Raw genomic sequence first — 27402 nt, forward strand, 5'->3', positions numbered from 1 at the left:
TAATACTGAAAGGTGAAAAGTTGTATTAGAGAAGCGCTTAATACAGCTAAGTGGCTTACTTTTATCAATTACATCGTTTGATTTATCATGTATTCTGGAATTTTCAGTGAATACAGCATGGTTCATTCTAGTTTCTGCTCTCACATGCCTTCCTCATTCGGCTCAGCCTCCCCTCCCTTAATCCCGCCTCCTTCTGCCAAGAAAGGCAGAGAGGCATGTACACGCACCATGATTGACAGGGCACCGGGCCAGTGAGCGGCCACCACCGAGCAGGAGGATTCCAGACGGTTCTGGAAGCTTGTGTCAGGAGGATTTCTCGAATGGTCATAGAGGGTATAAAAACCGCACCGTTACACCAGTTTCCATAGAAGCATTAGCAGTCAACGAGCCTGCGAGTAAGGAGCGATCTCTACACATCTTCCTCAGGAGTTTTGGGCACACTGCAAACCAAGGTAAATGCATTAACAGCCTTACCACAGACATTTGGGATACGAAAATATTACACGCCCTCAAATTCAGATTTAATAGTACTAAATGTTAGCTTATTTGACAATAATTTAGAATCGAAGCTGACATTTTTGTCATGTCTGGATAGAAAGTGAGGCTGAAGTGAAGAAAGGGTGAAATGTAGTTACAGCACCTGGTCTTTAAAAACTGATTAAAAAGTATCTGCTCTGAAATTTTAATGTCAGCGTCATAAACGGTAATAAGAATTTGATTCCTATTGTGCCTCATTTCAGAATTCAAACCTGCGGGACAGTAGCCACATGGCAGGATGCTTTAGTGATGCATTTGGGAGGAAGGTGTTATGTTAAGCAGGGGTTTAACTGTTTGAACCTTAATCAAATTTCCTGTGCTAAGATTTCTGCAAGATTTTTTGGGCCATCTTATCCTTGTACCAGGTTTTAATTCAGTGCAAAATCAGTAGGGTACAGAGTGTGCATTCTTATAATCTCGTCAGCTGTATGAGAGGCGGGCGCTTTCGATTCATATGGAAACTGCTAGAGAGTTCTTCTTGCCTCCTCGTACCTTCTAGAAACTTGCACTTCACCTGGGAAACCAGCAGGTGGAGTAATTTCTGCTGATACCGATATGCAATTCAAGCCACGTGTTAATCTCTGATTAGCCAATAACCAAGCAGGATTGAATCACAGTCCAAGAAGGGGGGAAAAAAGGTCCTTGTACCTTTTAATACAAAATTATGAAAGTAAGCAAGAAAAAAAGAAACCAAAAAAAGTGACTATATACTACACATCTACACAGAATTTGCTTTAGTTTGAAGTGATGTTAATTCCTCAATGTTACATTGAGGCTACTTAATAAGGATAAGCTGTAACTGCAACATCTTACATAAGAAGGATTGGCAGTGTTTTTCAAGTGTATGTTGCTGGGATGCAAACATTTAGTGTTATAAAAAAGAGTATTTTATATTGTGTTTCAGTCACTTTAGTCAATGCATTTTTTTTAAAAACAATATTTGTTTTCCGTCTTCACTCAGATGCCTGAAATGCACGACCAACCAATGGAGGAGGAGGCAGAGACCTTCGCATTCCAGGCTGAGATTGCTCAGCTTATGTCCCTGATCATCAACACTTTCTATTCCAACAAAGAGATCTTCCTTAGGGAACTTATTTCCAACTCCTCAGATGTAAGTTTGCAATATTAGACTGTGTTGCTTTGTTTATTATTTAAAATAAAAAAGACATTAAATAATATGCTTTTTTCCCCCTTAAGAAATTGAATTATATTTTTATCAATACAGAATAAATTCTGGAATTTCTTTAAACAATTAACATTGTGTTTTGCTCCATCAGGCACTGGACAAAATCCGCTATGAGAGTCTCACTGATCCTTCCAAGCTGGAAACTGGCAAAGACCTCAAAATTGAGATCATTCCCAACAAAGAGGAGCGTACTCTAACCCTAGTTGACACAGGTATTGGCATGACCAAAGCCGACCTGATCAACAACTTGGGCACAATTGCAAAGTCCGGCACCAAAGCATTTATGGAGGCTCTGCAGGCTGGAGCTGACATTTCCATGATCGGTCAGTTTGGTGTGGGTTTCTACTCTGCCTACCTGGTAGCCGAGAAGGTGACAGTCGTTACCAAGCACAACGATGACGAGCAGTACGCCTGGGAATCATCTGCTGGTGGCTCATTCACAGTTAAAGTAGACAACTGTAAGTGATATAAACCCAAATTTGAAGTGAATTATTAATTATCTAACCCGGTGGTTATAAAGTATACTGACCTATGGTCTTCCTCTACAGCTGAGCCACTGGGACGTGGAACTAAAGTGATCCTGCACCTCAAAGAAGACCAGACAGAATACCTTGAAGAGCGAAGGGTCAAAGAGATTGTTAAGAAGCACTCACAGTTCATTGGCTACCCTATTACGCTATTTGTAAGTACTTAAGTCATATTTAATGATCCCATAGAAGAATTCAATTTGTAACTATTGCAGATAGCTTTTGCACTTTAGACTTCTGAGAAAGTTGCTGAATAAACCTCTGTAACACTGATATTATAAAATAGTGACTCCCTAAGGCTAAGGTGTAGGGAAATTCTTCAGCGTGTGACCAAATGTATTTTCCTTCAGGTGGAGAAAGAGAGGGACAAGGAGGTGAGTGACGACGAGGCAGAGGAGGAAAAAGAGAAGGAGGAGAAGGAGAAAGATGAGGAGAAGGATGAGGACAAACCTGAGATTGAGGATGTTGGATCAGATGAAGAACAGGACCATGAGAAGTCAGACAAAAAGAAGAAGAAGAAGAAGATCAAGGAAAAGTACATTGACCAGGAAGAATTGAACAAGACCAAACCCCTGTGGACCCGGAACCCAGATGACATCACGAATGAGGAATATGGAGAGTTCTACAAGAGTCTCACCAATGACTGGGAGGACCACTTGGCTGTCAAGGTTGGGCTCTTGATATGTTGTTTTAAAAATGTAGCAGTTCTTTATAGGAGGAAAATTGTGTCTGATTTAATGTAGCCCAATATATAATCACTTTTGTTTTTTTATTTTTTTTGCCTTACAGCACTTCTCAGTAGAGGGTCAGCTTGAATTCCGTGCCCTGCTCTTTGTGCCTCGGCGTGCTCCTTTCGACCTCTTTGAGAACAAGAAGAAGAAGAACAATATCAAGCTGTACGTGCGCAGAGTCTTCATCATGGACAACTGCGAGGAGCTCATCCCAGAGTATCTCAGTGAGTATTAAACTGTGGATTACAATTTCCCCAACAATAATAGAATTATAATGAAAATGACACAATGGACTCTTTAGAGTTTTAACAGTTTCCTTTCTGCTTCCTATCAGATTTCATCAAGGGTGTGGTGGACTCTGAGGACCTGCCACTAAACATCTCCAGAGAGATGCTGCAGCAGAGCAAGATCCTGAAGGTCATCCGCAAGAACCTGGTCAAGAAGTGCCTGGAGCTTTTCACAGAGCTGGCTGAGGACAAGGACAACTACAAGAAGTTCTACGAGCAGTTCTCCAAGAACATCAAGGTCAGTATCCACAATCTTGACTGAGTGAGCTGCAAGGTTACCAGATCTTGTCTTTAATTCCTTTGCTTGAATAATTCAGCTCTAGCAGTATGAATATTATAAAGTAGCTTAACAACCATTGAATGCAGCCAGTGGTAGCGCCTGCAATTATTTATTTATTTATTTATTTTTTTGCACAATCAGCTGAATAAATCTGCACTGTTGATAACAGTTGACTGTTTTCCTTATTACAGCTTGGCATCCATGAGGACTCCCAGAACAGGAAGAAGCTGTCTGAGCTGCTGCGGTACTACACATCAGCCTCTGGAGATGAGATGGTGTCCCTGAAGGACTATGTCACACGTATGAAGGACAACCAGAAACACATCTACTACATCACTGGTGAGGACACTTTTAAAACTGCCAATCAAAAGCATGCGTTCAGCAAACTAAACTTGTTTCATGTGGGCAATATGGCATGAATGAACAACATTATCATGTCTGCATTTCAGGTGAGACCAAAGACCAGGTTGCCAACTCTGCCTTTGTGGAGCGCCTTCGCAAAGCTGGCCTGGAGGTCATCTACATGATTGAGCCCATCGATGAGTACTGTGTCCAGCAGCTGAAGGAGTTTGAGGGCAAGAACTTGGTTTCAGTAACCAAGGAAGGCCTGGAGCTGCCTGAGGATGAGGAGGAGAAGAAGAAGCAGGAGGAGAAGAAATCTCAGTTTGAGAACCTATGCAAAATCATGAAGGATATCTTGGAGAAGAAGGTTGAAAAGGTAAGCTGATGAAACCAAATGACAATATAACAATGGAATTTGTGTTATTGTTCAACTATTGATACTGATGGCGTTTGTTTTCCTCTTCAGGTCACAGTCTCCAACCGCCTAGTTTCTTCCCCTTGCTGCATTGTCACCAGCACATATGGATGGACGGCCAACATGGAGAGGATCATGAAGGCTCAGGCGCTGAGGGATAACTCCACCATGGGATACATGGCAGCAAAGAAGCACTTAGAGATCAATCCTGACCACCCAATCATGGAGACCTTGAGGCAGAAGGCAGAGGCCGATAAAAATGACAAGTCTGTGAAAGATCTGGTCATCCTCCTGTTCGAGACCGCCCTGCTCTCCTCAGGATTCACCCTGGATGACCCACAGACCCACTCCAACCGCATCTACAGAATGATCAAACTAGGTCTTGGTGAGTATCTGTTAAATCTTGTATCTTTTGGTGGTATGTTTGCCAGTAAATGTGTTAACCCTGCTTTGCTGACTGATCTGCTTCTTTTATCCTCCAGGTATTGATGAAGATGATGTGACATCTGACGATAACACCTCTGCACCCACTGAGGACATGCCCCCTCTTGAAGGGGAAGATGATGACACATCTAGGATGGAAGAGGTGGACTAATCAGCTTCCATTTCCTGTTTAGTTAAAAAAAAACAAAAAAAAACTAATGTTATATAAAATTTAATGTTAAATGTTGTAAATGAGCCTGGAATGTCTGTTCCTAAACACTTTTGTTGACCAACGTAACTTTATTTCCACTTGCGTTGACCACATGCAGTTCAGTCATTCCTTTAGATCTTTAGAGTTTTCAGATTGTCGCTTTTTTGTATTGAGTTGTATTGATACATTTGTTCTTTTTGTATTTGACATTCCAAAGTTTGTGTTCTTTATTGTAAATATAACAAAACACCATACTGTTATTTTAAACGGTGCAAAAACCTTAAATAAAGGTTTACCATGTTAAGCTATTATTTGGTCATTGTTACTGATGAGTGAACACAAGTCTCGTGTTTTATGTATAATGCTGCATTTTAAGATTGGACAGGTGGGTTACCTGTCCACTGTGTGTGTGTGTGTGTGTGTGTGTGTATATATATTTATATGTATATAAAAAATTATTTTTTTTCATGAGAAAATCAATGAAGCTATTAGTGTTCACTTGTAGTCGAAGAATTGCTTTAGACTTTGTTCTCAACAAGTATAAAAGCTGTGTCAAAAGGGTTTCTTATTTCAGCTCAAATGAAGTACAGACATTATTTCATAACATTTTTTTTCTCATCGCGATTTTTTTTAAAAGACATTCTTTATCCATAATTTGACAGAAATTTGTATCTTGATAAATATAAAGGGATGATGTAAAGTTGTAATTTCCATGTTTGAAGTATACTGTTTTCATTTACAACCAGTGAAATCAACACTGTTTATGAATCATAAGCTATCAAACCAATGTTTGCTTAAATATAGAGTGAAGGAAGAACCATCCCTTTTTTCTTAGCTTCATATGAATGAAGCATTGCCCTTGGGCAGATTGTTTGCTCTCCAGTTGCCTTTCTAGTTTCTCCATGGGAAAAGCAAAAAATCTTTTGTAATAAAAAGCAAAATGCTTGAGGGGAAGTTAAGAAATAGCAGATAGGTCAGATAATTATGCTTTTCTTGGGAACACTGTTGAATTTATTACAAATAGCTTATGTGTAAAAAAAAAAAAAAAAAAAAAAAAAAAAAAAAAAATTATTGAAAGAAATACAAACGAGGAAAAGCCAAAAGGACTCGAGGCTTCTTTTTTTTTTTTTTGGCTTTAATTTGGGAATTTGTTCATTATTACGTAACCTTACTGAAGTCTTTTCCACCATACTGATATTTCTTGCCAGACTGAAACTACAAGGATATAGATGTTTGTGTTGAAAAAGAGGAAGGAAAGGCTTATATAATACATCATTGCTGTAGGTCTGAATGTTGTCTGTGACAGATTCATCCAAAAATAACTGCCTTTTTTGTCTCCTCTTCTATTTTTCTGCTTCTTATCTATCTTTAAGCTTCTTCTAAGATACAAGGATCAAATTAAAGCTTACCCATTTTGTTATTTGTGGAAAGGCACATGTTTAACTCATAAGCTTAAACAGTGATTTAGATATTTTCATGCATTCCTCTCTGCTTTTATCCCATATGTCAAAATCATTTTACACGTGTGGGTTCATGTTAACCACCAGTAGATGGCAGTCGTTATGCATTCAAAGAAGGTTCTACCAAGCTGTTCAAATATTCTAGAAAACTCCGGCCTAGGGGTCTCAACCAGCTGAAAGAAGGAGGTAGGTAAAAACGGAAAACTATGACCACTGGTTTCACAGGTGCGTGAATATATGTAGCCAAAAATATAAATATAAAGGAAAATTATTTTGACACATAACGAAGATGGTTCAGCTATAAAAATGTAGGTAAAGATGAGACCCTTTATGTGTTATAATTTGTTTTCACCATCCGAGTCTACCCAAAGTTCTCCAGTATATACTACTACTACTACTACTATAATAATAATAACAACAACTTTATTTATATAGGATTTTTTTTAACTTCACAGTTTGGATAAAATCACTCATTAAGGAGAATTATACATATTCAAACACATGGTTATGCATTCATTCCTGCACTACACTCACACGCACGCATTAGAAGAACAAGAGCCAAAAACACTGGGAGAAACATTAAGGAAACGCAAACCTATGGAGACGAGTTTTTAGCAGATTCGCTCCTGAAACTATGGTATGTCCCAGGATTGTGATGCTCAAAAATTTTAGAGAAAAATTGAATGAAAAGGAATAAGTAAAATAAAAACTGTACCTGAACACGTATCTGTAATGAAAAAAAAAAAATATATATACACTGCCAACTCATTTTGAGGGGGTCATGTGGGAGGCACTGATTGATTTTCCATGGAATGACCATAGGAAGTATGCTGTCGATGGCTGCAATCCATAGTATCGGGAGCCTGCAGTCCCATGTGCTGCTGTCCTGTCACCGGCAGGGTGCGCTCTCGGTGCCTTTACGCTGGCCATCGTTATCGTGACGCGCCGGAGTCAACTGACTGACAACAGCCAATCACAGTGTAAGGGCAGACTGAACCGCCTTGCAGTGTGCTGTCCTGAGAGTTGTCAAGGTTTTGGTTGTGGAGTATCCGTGAGGGGAGCAAGGGCGGTTACGCTTGTACAATGCCGAATAAAACGAAAAAAGATAAGGTGAGTTAGACAAAAGCTAGCAGGCCGTGTCGATAGTGAATAAACTTTGCACGAGTTACATTTCATTGAATTTATTGATACTGTGCCGGGTGCATAATACGACATTTTGCTGCCAGGGCAGTGTCCCATCACACAAACGTTAGCCAGCCTGCAGTCATTACCTGCTAGCCCTATCCTGCCATCATGTTAGCACTTGGCACGTTGTGCAGTGTTATGTAACTAGAGCACCCTTATCTTAAAGTGATACTTACATTGCACGTGTGTGTTATTTTGGTGTAAATTTAAGGACTTTAAGGAGCCGAAACCTCGGGTCGTGTAACGTTAGCTAGCTAACAGCAGACTTTACAGTGTGGTTAAACAGGAGTGCGAGACTGGGTGGGCAGGCATGCTATATTTAGCTTGGATTTGTGCTAGGCGGCATTCACCGATTGCATTCACCTGATGTTGTCAAACAATATAAACTTCACTTAATTAAATCAAGTTTTTAATCTTTTGATTGAAAATGTTTTTGCAGGAGTCTCCCAAGTCTGGCAAAGTGGGGAAGAGTGGAGGACAGGAGAATTCAGAACATGAGGTATTCGAACAAGGAAAACCACTCTAAGAACATGCCCTGATAACTTTATTTTTAGTTAAAATGTATTTAACCCTCAAATTGGGACTTTTGAGATGTCAGATCTCGTTTGTGATAGTCCCATGCCCAAGGGAACAACTCAAACAGAATGAACATATAATTACCAAAGACCCTAAATGCAGAGCGATATATAACATTAGATTAGATAAAGAAAATAGAAACTTGTAAATGATATATTAAAAGCTAAACAAGCAGTTAAAAAAACCAACACACCCTAGACTCTTCACAGATCAAACAGGGACTGCAATGGTTGGGGATAACCTTTTCAACTTGATGTAATTACCTCCAAGTCATTTAAAATTAAAATGGAATTTAGTGATGCCAGCTTTGTAAGAGGAGTATTACATTATAATTGGATTATTACTGCATGATAGTGGTCTCCAGTATTGGTGATTCTGCTTGCAATAGAAATGAACGTACATGCTGAGGTTATTTTTTTAAGTAAAAAAAAAATGAACAGGGACATGATAAAGCTCATCGAGTTTTATTGTGTATATCTAGTTTATTGTCTTGTTATCAGTTCAGTGTTTTGCAGATTACAATTTATAATGTTGCTCCTGAAGTGCCGATTCAGAATACTTAAATGCATCACAAAGGCCTCCACAAACCATGATGCCTATGTTATATACTTGTGGAGAATTTGTATATTTTTCACATGACAGCAAGTACTCATGCAAAAGGACAGGAAGCCTCCTGTGGAGTGGAACAAGAAAAGCTTATTCTGTTTTAGGTCTCATGATTCTTTGAATTCATCAGGGGAAAATTCTTCTTTGTGACCAAATTTGCTGTAGCAAGCTAACTAACTAATGATAGATGTGAGTCACATGAACACCATAGTGAAATATGGGAGTATGGACTACTTGTGTTGGCCATCTGAATTTGAAAATCTCAGTCAAAAGTCGATCACAACTGTGGACTTGTTGTAATATTGGAAAAACATGAACTTTCTGTCATTTAATTGTTTATCTCTTAGTTAATGGCTTTGTAGGAGTATGAATGGGAATGGGAAGTGATTTAGCAATAGGAATCTACGAACTCCTTCATATTTTCTAAAGCTGTCTGGCGTGGAGGATTGGAGTCCTTGCCAGGCTCATTCTGGTCCCTGGACCTTATATTTGACTTCCTTGTACTAATAAAACTAGTAAAATGGGACTAATGACTGAACTTTAAAATCATAATCTCATAACCTCATAGCCTTGGATCTTTAGTGGACCGGTGAGTGACTTCATGTGACTCAAGCTGCTCTCTTTTTGATGTTGATACCCTGTTGCTAAATGTGTCGTTAACACCAGTTTAGGGCATGGTTGAGTTCATCAATATTTCACCCATAATTACATGGTTGACCTGTCATACAGCGGCTTTAAGCAGAAAGCTTTACTTCAAAACACAAATTTTATTAAACATTCATGAAACCGCTGCCTCCTGATTTTTCTAAAGTAGGATAGCTATTGCTATTGCTATTCATAAACCACTTGCTGCTAATGCATTGATCTATGATGTTCAGTAATAAAATTCCTTTGAAGAGTGATGTGTTGTGACTTGCTATAAAACCTTTTTGCTTACATCTGGATTCGGATGCATCTGGGAAAATGTATCTTTGGCCCTCATAACAAAATTGTTCAACACTGAGTTTGTCCGTCTGCATTACTCGCATCTCACGTGAATCATTGCATTGTTGTGCTGCACAGTCATACACTGCTTGTAAAAATAAAATAAAATATGAGGAAATTCTGTGGCACCAGGAAGATAGCATAGTTTAAACAATGTTTAGTGTTTCCCTATATGTGCAAAAGTTCACTTCAAGCTCAGTGTGAGAGTCATTACTTTGTTCAGTTGTCATTTATGATCCGACTACATTTTCTTTTCTGCTGTTTTACTGTGTGTTTGTGGGGAGGAGCTACCCACAATGAGCAGAGAAAAGGAAGATAAGGAAGATCTGACTTCCTTCATTCCTCAAACAACTAGATGCTTTTTATTTTTTTTTTAAAGGAAGGCAAGCATTTGAATGCAGTTATGTCGCGTGTGGAATGAGAGCGGGCAGCTGTTTGTGCTGCCTAGAAAGCAAAAGGTAGTCCTCCTCTTGCACAGATTATAATGTTCTTAACCAGGCTGTATTCCGGTGTTACCACAGATGGACTGAGCTTAGGTGGCAAGGTCTTTTGAAGTCTGCCCAAGTACACTTGACTCATTTTAACATTTACATATTTTTCTTTTCATCCTTGCAAGAGAACAATATGCAACTTGAGTTTTTACAGTAGGCATTCACACTGGTTCAGTGTTATTGTGCCAAGAGATCAGATTCATTTTTATGAGCTTCTGGATTTGGTCAGAGGCTGACATCCAGCATGTCACACTGACAACAAAAGGTTTTGAAGCTTATAAAATGCCTATGATTATGTTTTTACCATATTATAAAAACATGAAATGAAAACTTTAGGCCATGACTGTACGAGCTAAATCTGTGGGAAACACACTATTTTATTGCCTTGTGTTATATACACAGTCCATTTTATTGAGTTATAAAAATCCACACTTGTCAGTTAGCAGATAATTTCATTAAGCTTTATATCTATTTCAGAGCTTTATGTAGTTACCAGTTTAATATAGTCCCTGTAACATATATTATTTTCCACAATTGCGTTGTACATTTACAGTTACAATAAAGGCCTTATCTGTTCTATTTTAAACCCTGTCCCTTAATAACAGCTGGTTAACAATTACATACATTAGTCATCCTTGCCGACCTACCAAAATATTTTTGTTTTTTCAAGCTGAAAGTTTCAGCCTCTGCCAGCATTAGACCTGCGTGTCAGCAGCCATGTATTGGATCAGCTAGTGCACCAACCCTGTGTCAAATTAAAATCGCTGGGCTGCAAGCTGTTGTCACCGCCCCCACCCTTCCTTTTTTCCCATATGCTCTGTCAACCAGAAATGCATAACGGTAAAGGCTGTTATGTAATATATATGTAGCTTTCATTTGACTTGTTGTCAACAACCATAACTGACAAAGGAAAATTTAAAGCATTAAATGAGAAGAACCATAGATGACCGATGTTTCTACTTTGGCCTAATATACTTACATGAGTTAATTCAGATCTTTCCAGTACATTAATATGTAATCGAGTTCATAGCAGAGGTCAGCACAGCGGCATTTTCCACTTCACACAACAGCTATCTAGTGGCACAGACTGATTGTCTGTCTTGTAGTGTGGCTCAGACTGTGGCCAACTTTGTCTGGGTCTTAAGCGAATTTGATAAATCTCTTGTGACTCAGACTGACACAGCTCCACAGCTGCATCAAGTGAATTAAGCTCTGTGTCATCAGGTCCATGCTGATAAATGGATCCTAGTAGGAAGGCTGGATCAGTTGAACTTGCTGCTTTCAGGTGATCCCACATCAGGATGATGCACTATTGTAAAGAGTAATTGTACATTAGAGTAAGTGTAATTGTACATTTGGTAAACAGTTTTGTTTTTTTAATGAGCATTTTGTCAAGTGGATGGCAACTCAGTGTATATAATTAAAAGTATCAGTTGTGCTCCCTGGCTGGTGGCTGCATGCACACATTTTTATTAGATTTCTACAGAGGTTCATTCTCCCATATTTTATACCTGCATCATTTTTTTAATGTGTCTTTGCTCTTATGTCCGTGTAACTAATGTGTGTTTTCTCTTGTTTCAGCAGAGCTCTAACAGGAAGGCTAACAATAGTGTTCCTCCAACAACTCAGCTACTAAAGGGGAAGCAAGCAGGTTCCCAGACACCTGTCAAAAAGGACAAGAGGCAGAGCTCCTCTCGCTTCAGCTTGAGCAACAACAGGGAACTGCAGAAACTTCCTGCTTTTAAAGGTATTCACCTGTGCAACAGTCTGAAATCCATTTTATGTAATCACATAATGAACTACAGAGTGCGCTCGATTTGGGAGAATTTGCATGTGTTATATATTCATAGAGAACGGAGTTGAGGTAATGTTTTCACGCTTCAGGGTTTTGCACAGAATTCAATAATCAAATCAACCAAATTTGGCAGGTGGAGAAAAAACTACCTGGTCTGCCTGTGTGTGTTTAATATATAAGAAATGTCTCAAATGCAGATCTAGGTAAGTGCACACCTCACAGAAATATGTACTAACAAGCACATACTCAATTATTTAGTCACTCCTTCCCCACAGAAGTGCCCATGAGCATCCCTTGCTGCATCACCTCCATTTTAATACCAGGCTGAACATGACATTATGCAATATGTGGAAACAAACAGAGGACATGCATGGCATGGATTTTGCTCTGGATTTAACCCAAGCGTCTATATTTAGTGGTAATCCAGAGATAAAGCTTTAATTCCACAGTCCTTGTGTTTCCGAATGTTGCCAGTGAGCAGATAAGACATGTCTGCCAGCTACTACTATTCCTCCGCCTGTCTTTCCTCGTGAACTTTACAGATGTATATGGATATTTAGTGTCTAAGTTCAGTGCCAGATCCAAAAGCAATGAGCAAACACTGCTGCGGCACAGTAAATGCATATTGTCAGCATTGTCCTGTGTATACATGGATGACTGCGTGCATAATTTCTCAGTACTTTAATTATAATTACCTAACATAGTGGTATGCTTTACAGACAGTTATATTGATATTGTTGGCTGTTAAATAATCATGTAATTAAACTTCAAAAACTATTTTATAACTGATAGTGGCAATGGCACAACAGGAATTGGTTATACTGTTTCTGTTTCTTTCTAAATGTTCAGACTCAGGAAAAATAAGAAACTCGTAGGAAAAGGGTATTTTAGTGGTCCCCAGATGACTATTCTGTTTAGTAAGTGAAACAAAGTTGGGACATTGAAAGTGTCGGGCACATTTCCAGAGTGGGTAGGGAGAATTATCCATCTCCTTTCAAGGACAGATATTTCCTGGATTGTTAGATTATTTACAGTTGATGCAACGGCAGCGTAAAGTTTATGGAACTGTTATAACCCCGAATTGTGGTGAATGCAGTCTCGCTGGGTTACTTGCGCAAAAGTTTCTGTATTTGGTAAAAGATATTTTTCTGTGCCATGTCTGTCTAGCAGACATTGAACACTCGATGTTGTGGATGGCACTGATACGTGTGTGCAGAAAAGAGCGCTTTTGTTTTTGTTTTTCGTCATCGGTGGGAGGCTTGTAAGCTCACAGTAGAGCAAAGGCAGCATTCTTCAGGGAGAATTTACGAATGTTATTTCTGTCTTTGGAAACCTTGGCAAGTAGAGCAAAGTTGGATTTCCTAAGGTGGCAGCATGATAACAGGCCATTTATTGTTCATTGTGTCTTTTTGCTCTGCCATAAAAAAATGATTGTGTCTTTATCTTAGCTAGCCGTTACCTTTGTAACGTGTGAGGAAACCAATAGGCTTAACTTCATTTCTGATACAGCCTGCTCACTTCCCACACCCCAATGAGAGCTTTGATAACATTCTGCAAAACATTATCCCACAGTGGCCAAGTAGATGTTATCACTTAGTCCTGTCCAAACAGGCTCCTCGCTTGGCCTGTTTTCATTCCAGGCATGTTCACCACCTCCTGATGGAAACACATGTCCGTGAGCCTGTCCCGCAGAGCCGCAAAGTTGAGGCGAGACTTAAAAACCCTGACCAGAAGCAGGCCTTTCCCATGAACTTAGACCAGATTTGTGTGTGCTTTCTTTGACTGTATGGTTCTAATTTTTGCATTTGTTTGGACGATAGTTTGGTTTCTGTTGAAACTCGATGTGGTGAGCTGCCGTTTTTTTGTGTGTAGATTTTACAAGACATAATACACAAATCCAAACTTGTGTTTTTGTGTTTGGCATAATGTTTAGCTGGAGATCTGTCTGACTGAGGCAAGTAAACAGGAGATTAATTCCTCTTTCTTTGTCTCATTGCAAGTGTTATATACATGTGCCAAAAAGCACAGAACAACAACAGTTGCTCCCTCTGTATGGGTTCTCTTTTAAAGCAGGAGCTCTCCTACATGGAGCCTTGGTCTCACAGGGTTTGGTGCCACCTTGTGGCTAGAGTGTCAAATATGAGTGGTGATGTTGAAGGACATAAGTATATCAACTTGTAACCAGAGTTATAAGTTTAAAAACGGATAATACTTTTTAATCTGAATTTTTTTTAATGAGGGTATAGTTAACATACTGTATGAAATTTACAGTCCTTATCTTTTTAATGAGACGACGCTTAATGGCAATGCAAAACTTTCCCATGTTCCTTTATAATGTGAAACTGTTTTAAGGGGCACTTTCACAGATCTAACTAACAGTCCGCAGACCACAGATATGCAAACATTGTACACAATGTAAAAAAGAAAACATAAGGAAAATAAAACACTTAAACAGAAGGACAACAGGAAAAGCCTTACAAAAACAACATAATTAAATCATAATGACTGAGAATGTTTATTAATCTGTGAACAGTAGTTCACAGAGAGATGTTTTACTGTGAGTAAACAGTTGGATGAGAGAGAAATGGTGTGGAGTAAAAAGTTACAGATAGTGACGGGGCTAAATGCCTATGTCACGGCAGATTCTGGTGGGTTTAGGATATAAAATATTATTTTTATTGGTCACAGGTTAAGTTGGCACATTTCTGCTCCTTTATAAAATGTAGTTACTAGTATTCAAAGTAGTTCGGATTTAGTTTATGCTTCACAAATTGTTATGTTTCTCCTGTTGTTGTGTTTCTCTTGTTGAATGAATGAAGTTCATTGTAAATTATTAATTGTCTGATATGAATCTTATCGGTGAGAAGGATACACGGGCTTCAGCACTAGTCAAAGACACAATGGACACGAATGGTGAAGCACGGAGCAGGGACAGCTGGAGACAGTGGGCTGTCCCAAGTCTAATAAGCTGCAGTGTTTCTGGCAGTTCACAGAATATGAGAAATCTGCTGCTGACATGTTGGCGCGACATATCACAGGGGACTTTCAGAGGTTCATGCCTCAGGGGGTTGGAGCCTATGTTTTTTGGTGTCACACTGCATACCAACAGCTAGTTATGTTTGACTTCTTCAGTGTACAGTCATCTTCATTTTGAGGGATAAACAGTAAAGATGACAGAAGTTATATGGTCAGCAGTAGGGATGGGTATTGATAAGATTTTAACGATTCCGATTCCATTTTCGATTCTGTTTAACGATTCGATTCTTTATCGATTCTCTTATCGATTCTTGTTTTTAAAAAGGAGAACACTAAGGTCGATTAGCTTAGAACTGTTTTATATCTTCTCTTTCAACAAGATAGAAATTTAGGAGTAACATGGCCTTACAAACCCAACAGTGAGATCTTAAGAGATCCACAGCCTACAGCTCTTCAATGGGGTGTCACAGGGTCCCCGGGGAAAATTGTAAACGTAAAATAAATATTCTTCTGTAGCAATACCAAAGTATAACATAAATTATTCTGTAGCAATTACACAAGAATATCCAGTAATGTCCCTGCCTACAATTAAACACATTCACTTACCATCTGCTGTGGCAAATGGCTGCAAGGTTTTGACCACAAACTACTCACTGCTCGGTGACATGCGGGCCTGAAAAGAGACGCTACCGGTAGACTGCAGCGACAACTGCCAGCGAGCGCCAGCCAGACTCTGGCTGTCTGTCTCATCATGGTCACCTAAATGCACAATGGCAGGTTTTGTAATAAAGCAGATCGAGCTAAAATAATATGCACTGTTAGTTGATTATTTACCTGCCGCATTAACGGGAGATGACGTGCAAACGTTACCGCTGCTGCTGGGTTGAGATTCACGAGTCCGGAGCGGAATTAAAGACATTCATTTAAGTTCATCGCGTGTTTTGTGAGCAAATGCTTTTGCATATTCGTAGTGTTTCCTCCCTTAATGAAATATCTACTTTGCAAGTATTGCAAGTTGCCCTGAACGGATGACAATCCGTTCTCGTAAAGTATAAACAAACTTTTAAGCGTTTGAGCCGCTTAGGCGCCGTGTTTCCTGCCAGGTACGCTCCGACGCTCCGCAACATGGTGACGTCATTCGGGGCGACTGGAATCGATAAGGGAATCGTTTGCAAAAATGGCAAACGATTCCAAGGAATTGAAACAGTGGGAACCGGTTCTCAACAAGAACCGGTTTTCGATACCCATCCCTAGTCAGCAGTTATGTTTTTTTTAAGCATTCTTTCAGACTTTGCCTAACACTAGGGAGACAGGACAATGACAACAAACACGTGAAGATGGTAAAACTAAATAAGTTTTGTGTGTTTAGTTCTGCTACCTGTAATACAGCTGTTTAGTAGGCGTCACTGACTGTTAGCAGAAAACACAGGTCTAAGTCAAACTACTAAAGTGTACGTCAGTCAGGTTTTATTTTTATGATGAATAGAAATGTTGCTTTTACTGTGGTTGTCTTTTAATTACATTCTAAAGCTCCCAGGAAGTAATCTTAACGTTAAATCACTACTTGTCATGTCATGTCAGAGAAACGTCTTTAACTTTGAATACATGTGGAAGCAGAAAAAGGCCCCTACACCTCATGAGAGAAACTTGCCTGGTCAGACATTTCATATGAATAAAAATACAAAAAAAGTCACTGGCAGTAATCATGCTGTTAAAACTGCATAAGCTGTGCACTGGTTTTGCATGATTGCACTCTTCAGCATTGCTTCTAGAAGGGTTTTGTAGATAGAAGTCATAGAATCAGACACATTGCTATATTTAAGCAGTGAATGCTTTATTTATGCATCAGCTACATTCAGAAATGACAGGATCCTACTAAAAAACACGACTCTGTATCTGAATTGGTGGTGTTTTGTTTGGAAGAATAGTAAATATCGAAAATGGTATTTAATTAATTCACACACAGGCCAGTTTACTATATCTGCAGGTTTAAAACTTGTTTTTGAACTTTGAAAAACGTTTTAAGCTTTTAAACTGTTGTATATATTATAATAACACATTCCACAAGTTACCAGGTTTAAGCTGCAACATTAAAGGCGATCTCTGACTGTGTTTATCTTGCAGTCATCAGCCACAGGTGTTTTCCACTTGTGCAACATTTTTAGTGGCACAATGAACAAATCTGAGCTTTGTTTCTTAATATATCTGCTTCTTATGTGACTAATACAGATCAGCATGTATCATCGCTTTGTGATTCATGTTTGTGTTAAGAGAATAAAAAAAAATAGGTTGGATCTTGATAAAGATGTCTCTATCACTGGAAGCTGCCTAAGTTCAGCCACTGTTGAAAGAGCCTGTGTCCTCAGCTGCGTCGATCGGTCTGTTTCTCCAAATAGATCTGAGCCTTAAGCGTTTACAGAGGACCATGACATTGAAGATCAGCAGACCTGTGAATGAACCACTTCGTTGTGTATTTTAGGCAGTGCTCCTGATATCAATGATAAGTTTAGAAAAAGCTCTGCTATAACACAAGTATGGTTTCAATCTCACAAGTTTCTTCGCATTCAAAAAATAGCACTGACACAGCAGAAAGCTCGGGTTTGGTGAATGCATGTGCGAAAGTAGCATTTGTGGAGTATTTGTAATGAGTAATCCAGTATTTTCTTCTCATGGTCAGAACAGCAGATCTACAGATGGGAGGATGCACTATGCCTAAGGAACAAAATGGCAAGAAAGAGCCCTTTATATGCCCAGATTAGTCCCTGCTGATGAAATGCTCCATTATCGTATATATTAGGACCAGCTAAACTGGATGTTAAGTATTACATCCATTAGGGGTGTAGTCGTTCCCATTTTGTACAGTTGATTTTAGTGTAAGACTTTTAACAACCTCTAACCTGCAGACAAATGTGTATACAAGCTCAAGGTTGTGTAGCAGGAGCAACAGTGGCAATACAACAAGAAGCGTGCAAGAACAAACAGCAGCCCAACTCGAACCACACCAACACCTCCTACACCTCCAGAGGAGAAGTACAAACCCACAGGGAGGAACCGTGACACCATTATGTGCTTTATGAAATACCACACATAATGCATTTTGCACAAACATTACATTAGCCTAAAACACAGTGTTTTGGGTTTTTTTGGTTTTTTTTTTAAAGTGTGAAAGTTCCAAAACAGTTTTGCTTATTCTATTCTTCTTTTTTGAGCTTAACTAAACCTCTGTTTACAGGTACAGTTCTGCTGGACAATATTATCCACAAATAATGATTCACCTAATTACTTTTTGCAAAAGAGTCAAAAATGCTTGGATTTAAGCAGTCAAGAGTATATTAATTTCTTCCTTCTTTGCATATTATACAGAAACTGCATAGAAAACACATCCCTGTTGCCTTGCTGTAGTTGCTCTGCCAGTTTTCTGTAATCTTGGCTAACACTGCCAAACACTGAAATGACAGCAATCATAGTGCAAAAAAAAAAATAATGTCCTTTTTTGTCCTTCACAAGAGAAGTAATTGCGAAGGCTAGTATGCGATACACACATTTTAATAGAAATGTTTGTGGGTTGTCACACAGCTACGGTTATGAAATGTTAATTCTAATGGGCTAAGCAAAGTCTTTTTGTACAGTCTATTCTCCTCGGTGGCTTTCTTATGCAGCAAATATTATTGGATTATATGTCACTGTAGTCCAAATCTGTATAATTCACACCCATCTACATTGTATTTGCGTGGTTATTCTTCGTGCATAGGAATGCTTATGACTTTAGCTGAATCACTGTTTCGACACCCTGTCTGTATGTGCTTACTGTACTTTGAGAATGATGACACATACGGCATGCACAAAAAAAAAAAAAATGTCAGTGTATGTTCTGATTGTGTATGTCTGTGTGCAGAGCTTTACAGAGCCCTATTGTATTCCAAGGGTGCAGTGGTTACTATATTTGGGAGTGCAATGCCAGTGACTGGGAGTATGGATTTGTTGCTTTTAATTGTCTGTGTCACCGACGTGCCCGCAAAGGTTTACAGTGCAAGCTTTTGTTCCCCAGTGCTGCTGAGACAAAATGCGGCTTTCTGCATATGCACATCCTGTGTTGCTCACATTGAGACTTCCTGCCTTCCTGTTTCTCTTGTCACATACACCTGGGCTCAGGCTGTGCTGCTGAAGAGCCATCTGTCATGCAAACACAGACACACACGCACAAAGTTGGCACGCACACTGGAAATGGCAGCAGACATTAAAAAAAGGTCCACTAGTTGATGACCAGTGTAAGGTGACGTTAAGCATTGAACACCTTGTTGTATTTAGGTTTGTTGTTGGGAGTTAAAGACTAAAAGAGAAAGAAATTGTTTCCTTTGTCTCCTTTGCTTCTTACAAGCAACCTACATGTTGTACAGTTATTTGTATTCCATGGTATTATTATTCCATTTGTGGTTATTTCAGAACCAGTTAAATGGAATTCAGGCGTGTTGTTTGTGCTTTAAAAACTCTTTGACAGATGTAGGTTCTTTTGGCCCAATCACAGTAACTGGCCCACCCCTTTTCTCCCCACTCCAACAGCCAGTCTGTTTCCTCATGTTTATTTATTCTGACAGCCCGCCCATGTGATTGCCGCCAACCAACCGGGTTGCTTCTGTGTGGGATGACATCACTAACTAGCTGGTTCCCTCCAGCAGCAGGGGAGCTTCATTTTCTGCTCCGAGTGTTCGTGCTAAAATGGAGGCTGGCTCCTCGCCTTAGCCTGGGCTACCCTCTTCTCCCCTGTTTCCTGCCTCAGCTCACTGATGTTGGCATGTACTAGAGCTGCCGGCGGGATGGTTCTGGATGGACCAAGCTCTAATGGGCCTTTCCAGCCTGTGGCCCTCATGCATTTTAGAGGTGAGAATAGGAAATCTGCTACTGTGTACTGGTCTGTTTAAAGAGGAGGTGGGCTTGAGTGTTTAGCAGCCACAGCTGGTGATTTAAAAAAACCAAAAAAAACCAAACCTTGATATTATATGTATCATTACTTTTGTAGAGATGAGTTTAAGAGTTTTTTTAGTGTTGTTTGCACGAGGGTTTTTGAAAGAAAGGAGGTGATTGTGTTTGTATGTCAGCGAGGAAGGGTTCTGCCAAGACATTGCAAAGCTTAGCTTTAGTTTAGAGAGGGGGGGAGTGTAAGATTGGTAGTTTTGAGTCTCCCCTCCCCCATCAACACTATTGATGTCATAGGAAGTGAGGTCAAAGCTTGTATATGTCTGTATTGTATTGGTGCAATGTGACTAACATAAGTTGAAAGGCTGTTTGTTGTTGTTGTAGCTCCAGTGTTCTTTTTGAGTTGCTGTTGATTCAGACAAACTTAAGGAAGCTGGAAGCTGTCTCTAGATGAATGCAAAAGTGCATCTGACTGTGTTATAGTGTAACAAAATAAGGTCTAATGTTTATATGTAGGTTAGCGTGCGTATTCTTTGGTCTCCATGCTGATCCAGTAACTGATACAGGTGGCAGTGTGTGTTTAACATGTCGCTGCTGTCACAGTGATGTCAGTTTCATGGTGTTGCTTATGTGGCTGTTAACATGGTCTCGTGACATTTATATGCATAGTGATAATTACAGCAAGTTATGGCAGAAAGCCACCGGTCCCTCCTTCGGATATCCTGTGTCTGAAGTGACAGATGGTAAGCGCACCATATTTGCCATTAGGGGCACTTTATTAATCAGTTATTTTCATATTCAGTAGTACAGAATGTCTGAGTCAAGAGTTGTGCTTTAGAAGTAATTTGTGCTCGTGGATGGTTTCCTGTATGCATGGTGGAGCTTTTAGATGAGTAAAGGTTATTCACTGATCCATGCAGAGACGCTTGTGTGTGAAGTCTGCAGTTGCACAGCACGTCTCTTAATATTTTAGGCCTGTTCAGAAACCCTAGTGCTGTTGTGTAACAGGAGCTGGTAGACCTCTCAGCACTCAGAGGCTGATGAGTCGAGGTGCTCATGAGTGGGCCTGTAACATTAATAGGAACAAAACTTGTAGATGCAGGTGTACTAAACCTCAAATAACTCAGCAACCCTTTTTCTTTATTCATCTCACTCTTTTCGCTATAAACATGACATTTGACGACCTCCTCTGTACCCTTAATGACAAGTTTTGACACCTCAGTGTTTATCAGTAAAGATGTGGTTTGATGACCATTATAATAGTTTCTTGGTTTTTCAAAGAAATAAGCAGAGACCACCCTCACAAATCTGCACACCCAGTCATGTTGTTCTATAAGCAGCTCAGTTCAGAAAAGAGCTTAAAGGGTTACTCCTCATAGGGTTTCGAGCATTAAAGAGTTAAGGGTAAAATTTTGAGACTTCCTAGTAAAACAGATGCTACTATATTAACTTAACATTTATAAATATTTTTATTAACTTGCATGCATTTAGAGGGGATTGTTCATCATTTTGACAAGTATTTCTGCTCACTGTCCAAACAAGGCTTAATATTTTTTTTTTAAACACACTGTACGCACTTAAGCAGAAGCAAGCTGAATATTAGTCATGAACACAGAAAGTGGTCGCGAGTTTTACTTCCATAGTTAGTGCACCTCATTGGTCACTCTTTTGTAAACTTGTTCCAGAAATACAAAATGGATCACGTTTAGTGTTCTCCACGGATGTTGTGGCAAAAGCTCAAGAGCTTGGCTGATGTTTGACCTTTTACTGTGCTCAACTGGATCCTGTTTGCGGATAGTGGTTTGAATATGGCAGTTGGTCTTAAAACTTAAGTCTTCTGAATATAAATTCAAAAATCTTCCGTTTTTTTCAAAATATCTTGATGGCATGTATAACTATTTGTATAAAAACAAACAAACATAAAACAAGAGCCAACAAAGAGCCATTAGATAAGAAAGGAAGCAACAGTAAAGTAAGGAAGCTTCACCACAAAGCTTTGACACTGTAACAGTGTTGGGGAATTATAAAGCAAATACATTATTGAGTCAATAAACCAAAAGGGTAGTCTACCTAAAAGAACGTATAGGATTTACAGGTAGCCCTCAGACAGCTTTGTTTCATGCTGTTTTAAATGCCAACGTTTCCTCTGTGACTAATGTGGAGGTGTGCTGTCAGTCGTAATTTGAGGTTCTAGTCTGTGAGCATTGCCTCCATTACTGAATCTTTTAGAATTGACCTATTTTATTGGTGCCAGCTGTTAACATTTTGTCTGGTATCAACTTATGCAAAGCAGGGTCTGCATAGAAAATACTGTAGATATATGATTACAGATTACCGTGCTGTTTTAACTCTTTATTCCAAAGTGTTCAAGAAAGCCACTGGACGTTTATAAATGAATCTGTAAGATTATTGAGTGTAGCAGGGAGTGCTGACTGACTTTCTTTACTCCATGATTCATGTTTTGCATGATGCCTTTGGCTGACACTTTCTTCAGCCATAGCTGATGTGATCAGCAATTCAGCTGTCCAGTGTAGAAGCAGCAGACATGCGTCTCTGATTAGCAGTGGTCACCCCCTGGTCCAAAGTCCTGTCTCTGCCTGCAGTCACCATGGTGATGTAGGGTACACATGCAGATTGTTAATGGGGAGAAGAGAAAGACTCAAGAATCACAGACTGTGATGAAGAGATTAATGCTGCCCCATAGGTAGGTTTTATAAGGTGACATTCTGTTTTAAGGCACTAATCCCCGTGTTGGATGAAAATGAATGAGCACTAATCCACTTCTCTTGGTTTCATGGTATTTTCTGGAGTTTGGGAATCGGATCAGCTCAGGCTAATTCAGAGGAGAAGCTTCCTCTCTGTGACTCGTGTCATTTATTACAGGCTGCTACTGACAGTTTTGATCATTGTAAAGAAAAGGGAAATAGCTGTGTCCTAGTGAAGGCCCCATCACAGTAGAGTGCTTAATGCTGTGGTTATTTGGTGCTATATAGGCTGATTGTAGTAAAGGCATGCTTTCTACTTTTGTCAAAAAAAGGTGAAAATAAGTTGCACTTTATTCAGAGCTCTGCTTCCTGAGTGCTGATAAAGGGAGAGAGCACACATTATAGCTATTTCTAAAATTGCTAAAATGGTTACCTGTAGATTTAGAGTAGGTCTTGTTTATAAAAACTTCTGTACTTTCATACCTTGCACTGTTGCACAACTTATGATGTATGTAGTGTGCAAACCCTTCAAGCTCTGTTCAAGTTCCCTCTGAGCAGTCCAGAGTACATAAAGAGAAGCTGTCATCAGACCTTATGAAAGTTGATTGAAATTATGATATATTTTAATGTATAATAATTCTGTTTAGAAGCTTTGTTATTGTCACTTAATTACTTAATTGCAGACAAAAAATGTTTTCATACTTTTCTCTAATCGTTTATATCTTTGAGGAAGCTGTCAAGTGGTTATAAATCATTTAAACTGACACTGATTGGAGCTAGCACATTGTGCAAAATGCATTGGCTGCAAAAGCATGTAATGATTTTTTTTTTTTTTAAATTGCAAGCTAATAATGATACACAGGTAGGTGTGGCCCCACATTCCCAGAGAGTGATTTAGATCTTTTGCATCATTGATGTGGTGATAACATAGCAGTCATTACCTCACTAAGTGGAATTGGTTGCTTTTTGCTTTAATAACTAGAGGAACGTGTGTATGTGTGTGCAAAGTTGAGTTTGAAATCATTTGGATGAACAGTTTTCATTTTTTGCCAAAAGGATTTCACAACAGTTGGCGCACGGATACGTCAGCTGGAGGGATGCTCTACTCTGTGATTGGCTATTGCTTTAAGCAGCTGTGATTTGTTATTTGGCTGTCAGTAGGCTTTTATCACCGGGTACACTGGCAGCACAGAGAGAGCCTCTGTGCACAGTTAATGCATGGGGCACTGGTAACTTCATTATCTTCATGTGACGTGCCACCCAGATATATTCTGCTTTATCAACCAAAATGCTTATCTCCAAGCAAACAGCTGAGCTGCTGTGCACAAATTCACAGTTCCAGTGAAGTCTGTAGAAACAATGCAGTCGTGCCCAGAATAAAGCCAGCAAGTTGAAATGTTCTTTCCTCTGGAGAAGCACAAAATATGTGTATCTGGTGTTTTTATTAAAGAGTTTTCAGTAGGAAATCTGGCATTTCCTGAACTATCAAATAAATGAAAACGCACACACAAAAGCTGCAATCGTTCTGTCTCAAACAAGCACAGCACTAGCTCAGTAAACCCAACATTATTCAGAGACATGCCTTGCAGTCTATAACATTATAAGTCCTTTGTGATGGCTCACAGCAAAATAAAATATGGTTGTAAAATGAAGAGATTGCTTAGTAAAACATTTAAAAGTAAGTCAGCCTGTCAGTATCATTGCTGCTCTGTGTAATGTTAAAAATCATTGACATTTTGCTTTGTGAAGCGAATTTGAATTTAATTCCAGCCTTTCGTCTCTCTCTGTTTCATAGATGTTCCCCCTGCAGAGCAGGAGAAGCTGTTTATCCAGAAGTTGCGTCAGTGCTGCGTTCTCTTCGATTTTGTCTCAGACCCACTGAGTGACCTGAAATGGAAGGAGGTGAAACGAGCCGCGCTGAGCGAGATGGTGGAGTACATCACCCACAACAGGAACGTCATCACCGAACCGATCTACCCAGAAGTGGTTCACATGGTCAGTATTACAGTAAACGGTGGAAACGAGAAGCTTAGACCGGTTGTTTTTATTTTATTATTTTATTTTGACCTGGCAAATGTTTAATAAGTAGACAGTATAAGTGAACACACTTAACTAAACTTAGTTAGCCATCTTTGTAGTTTGTATCACTCAACTCCTGGAAAAAAGTAAAGCCTTGCATAAAAAGTGATTTGGTTACTCATATTGCAAAAGTATGTGTGCACTTTTTGTCTCGAAAGGCTACATCTTATGTCAACTTAACTTTCAAAATAAGAGTAAGGGAATTTTCCAGTTGTAAATAGGTCACATCATTGTCTGAGACGGAGGAAAAAATTAAAATAAAATGCAAAATATGTTGCCAAGATACATGGGAGGCCCACCCAAGTCAAGTTTAAGTATGAGGAAACTCTGCCATCAGTGTTTCCATAAATGAAAGCTTTTAATTATTTAAAATAGAACATTAAAATCTGTAATGTCCTGTGATGTACTAGTGCTGTGGTTCTATAGCTGATGATATTTCTCATAAAGTTTTTTATCCCATAGAATATGCAATGTGTAATATGGTTTGGGGAACGTTTTAATAGTTTAGGTCTAAAAATATTCACTTACAACTCTGCATTGTTCATTTATAATTACTTTATTTCGTGTTAGCGAGATGTCACGTGTCACTTCTCTTACTGTAAAATTGTGTAAGTTGTAATTGTGAAAAAAAGGCTCTGTGGAACCCACATGGCCTCGAAGAGCCATCTCACCCGGTAGATTCCCTTTTCTGTTTTTTTTTTTTTTTTTTTTTTTTTTTAATGAAGAAGCTGATTTGTTTTCTTCAGTTTCATTTTCGCAGCATGGAACGAACATTTTGTGGTTTTCACTAGACCCACTTTAGTTTTTATTTTGGTAGTTTTTTTTGTCACAGATCTTTTAAGATCATTTAAATAATTTGTATGCAACCAGGTGATCTGTTTGTTTTTTACAGCGTGTCTCTTGTTTGAATTTGTCTAAAGATTGTTCATGTATTGCACACCACACCCTAAATTGTTTGTACCCCTTTAATGGTGTAGGTCTGAAAACTGCTTGTTTAGTCAGGGTGTTGCCAGTGCAGCTGTGTTGGAGCTCATGCTGTAGATTGGAGAGGTGTTCCTCTTAGGTCGTGGTCTCAATGTGTTCCTGGTGCCAGATTTGCTTTCCCAAGCCAAATTAAAAAGCCTTTGATGTTAATCAAAGGCCGGCCTCAATGCCACATGGTAAACTGCAGATGATCAAGGTGCAAATTTCCCCCCGTCCTCCTTTGCCTGGGCTTTATTTGATCAATGCAGCAGAAAATGCAACTGAGCTGTCAAATCAGCATAAAAATATACTCTTACTCCTGGCAGCGCCTGTCCCGTACCCCCTTAAAGACAAGGGCTCTTTGAAGTCCACTGATGGCTTTTATCATCAAAGTAAGTAAAGAGTGACACGACATTCTCCTTTATGGTAATAAAGTGTATTCTGTGTATTCTTATGTTAAAACTGTGCACATTATTTACTTCCGTAAGGTTTCTGTATTTCAGAGCATTTTTGACATCTCAGTGTTCAAGCATCATTATTTAAACAGGCATTATTTGCACTACACGGCACTGCAACAGTTGTTTTGTTGTCCTGATCTATTTGTTGAAAGTAAGGAGTGATTTCTGCTTGGAATAATAACCTGATGGTGAATGAGAGTGTTTTGACCTCTGATCGACTGGAATCCCAAAGGAGTTCTGAATGCGCCGTCTCACGGGGAAAATAGATTCTTCACAGTCTGGGGTCTGAACAGTCACAGAAATAGGCCAGTATTGACAACTAGACTGTTGATATCCAGCCACCTAACACCTTTTTACCAATTCTTTAATACAAACAATACCTCAAAGTTGGTATATTACACTGAACTTGTTAAAAAACAGTTTAAGTCTCATATGTTTACACAATGTGTATTTAAAATTTAATCTAAAAATACTTCACAGGTCTTTCTTTCCATAACATTTTAACGACTTTGCCCCTTACAGAGTCTGCTGTATTTTGCAGATATTAACTTATCCATACTGCACATTTTTGGTGATGAATCGGTTTCACAGCACTGCTCTTAATCTGAAGAAACAAATATACACCAATCCCCAAATCAACGCTCACTGCCTTGCTTTGCCCAGTATGCCTAATATGTGCTGTGGATGTAGCAAGAAAAAATGGATACATTTCACAGCACAGTCAGCCCACAGATAGTCTGCACGGGCTACACATTCATTGTAGTCAAATGTATGAAATGTTAAAAAGAGAAAGATATGAGCTCAGAGAACAGAGAGAAGCAAACAAATCTAAAGGCTGATTAAAAAGCAACACGAAACACAGTAACCTACACTCTGTTCTTCTTTATTGCTTTTCATCATATCTGATTTTCATTACATTACAGCATTCCAATTTTAACATAACTGTGGCTTGTAGGAGTACACTCAAAGCTAAAGGTAACATTAGCCACAGCAACAGCTCATTCAGAATTTAATAAGGCGGGTCTCCTTCACAGCCGGGGGCGGTGCTTATCAGGTTTTGACGTCTCAGTTGGTTGTAAACTCGAAAGGCTCAAGAAGGAAAAGGAAGGAGGGGATGTAGTCGATTCATAATTTGTGGATCCAGACAATGTTTAAAAAATAGGAAAAAGTGGATTTTGCGTCATTTAAGCATAGACTTATTTAAATGTTTATAGAAATATTTTACTTGTCTTTTAAAGGCAGTTTGGACGGTAGATGGTCCAATGGATTTG

General features: G+C 39.1%; 2 protein-coding genes across 4 annotated transcripts in view; both read left to right on the forward strand.

Annotated features, from left to right (window-relative positions):
* The first annotated feature begins 274 nt into the window (after positions 1–274).
* On the forward strand, positions 275–5248 carry hsp90aa1.2 (heat shock protein 90, alpha (cytosolic), class A member 1, tandem duplicate 2). The gene is made up of 11 exons (XM_003440644.5): positions 275–452; positions 1499–1648; positions 1815–2181; positions 2272–2405; positions 2601–2918; positions 3040–3205; positions 3316–3506; positions 3740–3887; positions 3998–4266; positions 4357–4690; positions 4788–5248. The coding sequence occupies exons 2-11, from the start codon at positions 1499–1501 to the stop codon at positions 4898–4900; spliced, it is 2190 nt and encodes a 729-aa protein (XP_003440692.1). The 5' UTR covers positions 275–452; the 3' UTR covers positions 4901–5248.
* Positions 5249–7359: 2111 nt separating this feature from the next.
* ppp2r5cb (protein phosphatase 2, regulatory subunit B', gamma b) overlaps positions 7360–27402 on the forward strand; it is a 30105-nt gene continuing 10062 nt past the window's right edge. Inside the window, exons 1-4 of one of the 3 annotated variants that reach the window (XM_005449702.4) lie at positions 7360–7509; positions 8024–8083; positions 11826–11988; positions 24427–24626. In XM_005449702.4, coding sequence (XP_005449759.1) covers positions 7483–7509; positions 8024–8083; positions 11826–11988; positions 24427–24626 — 450 coding nt within the window. In that variant the 5' untranslated portion in view covers positions 7360–7482. Of the gene's footprint in view, positions 7510–8023; positions 8084–11822; positions 11989–19667; positions 19891–24426; positions 24627–27402 lie in introns of those variants that run through there. The other 2 variants (XM_003440783.5, XM_005449704.4) reach the window with 2 other exon arrangements.

Source organism: Oreochromis niloticus, linkage group LG15 (assembly GCF_001858045.2).
Source record: "Oreochromis niloticus isolate F11D_XX linkage group LG15, O_niloticus_UMD_NMBU, whole genome shotgun sequence".
Classification (NCBI taxonomy): domain Eukaryota; kingdom Metazoa; phylum Chordata; class Actinopteri; order Cichliformes; family Cichlidae; genus Oreochromis; species Oreochromis niloticus.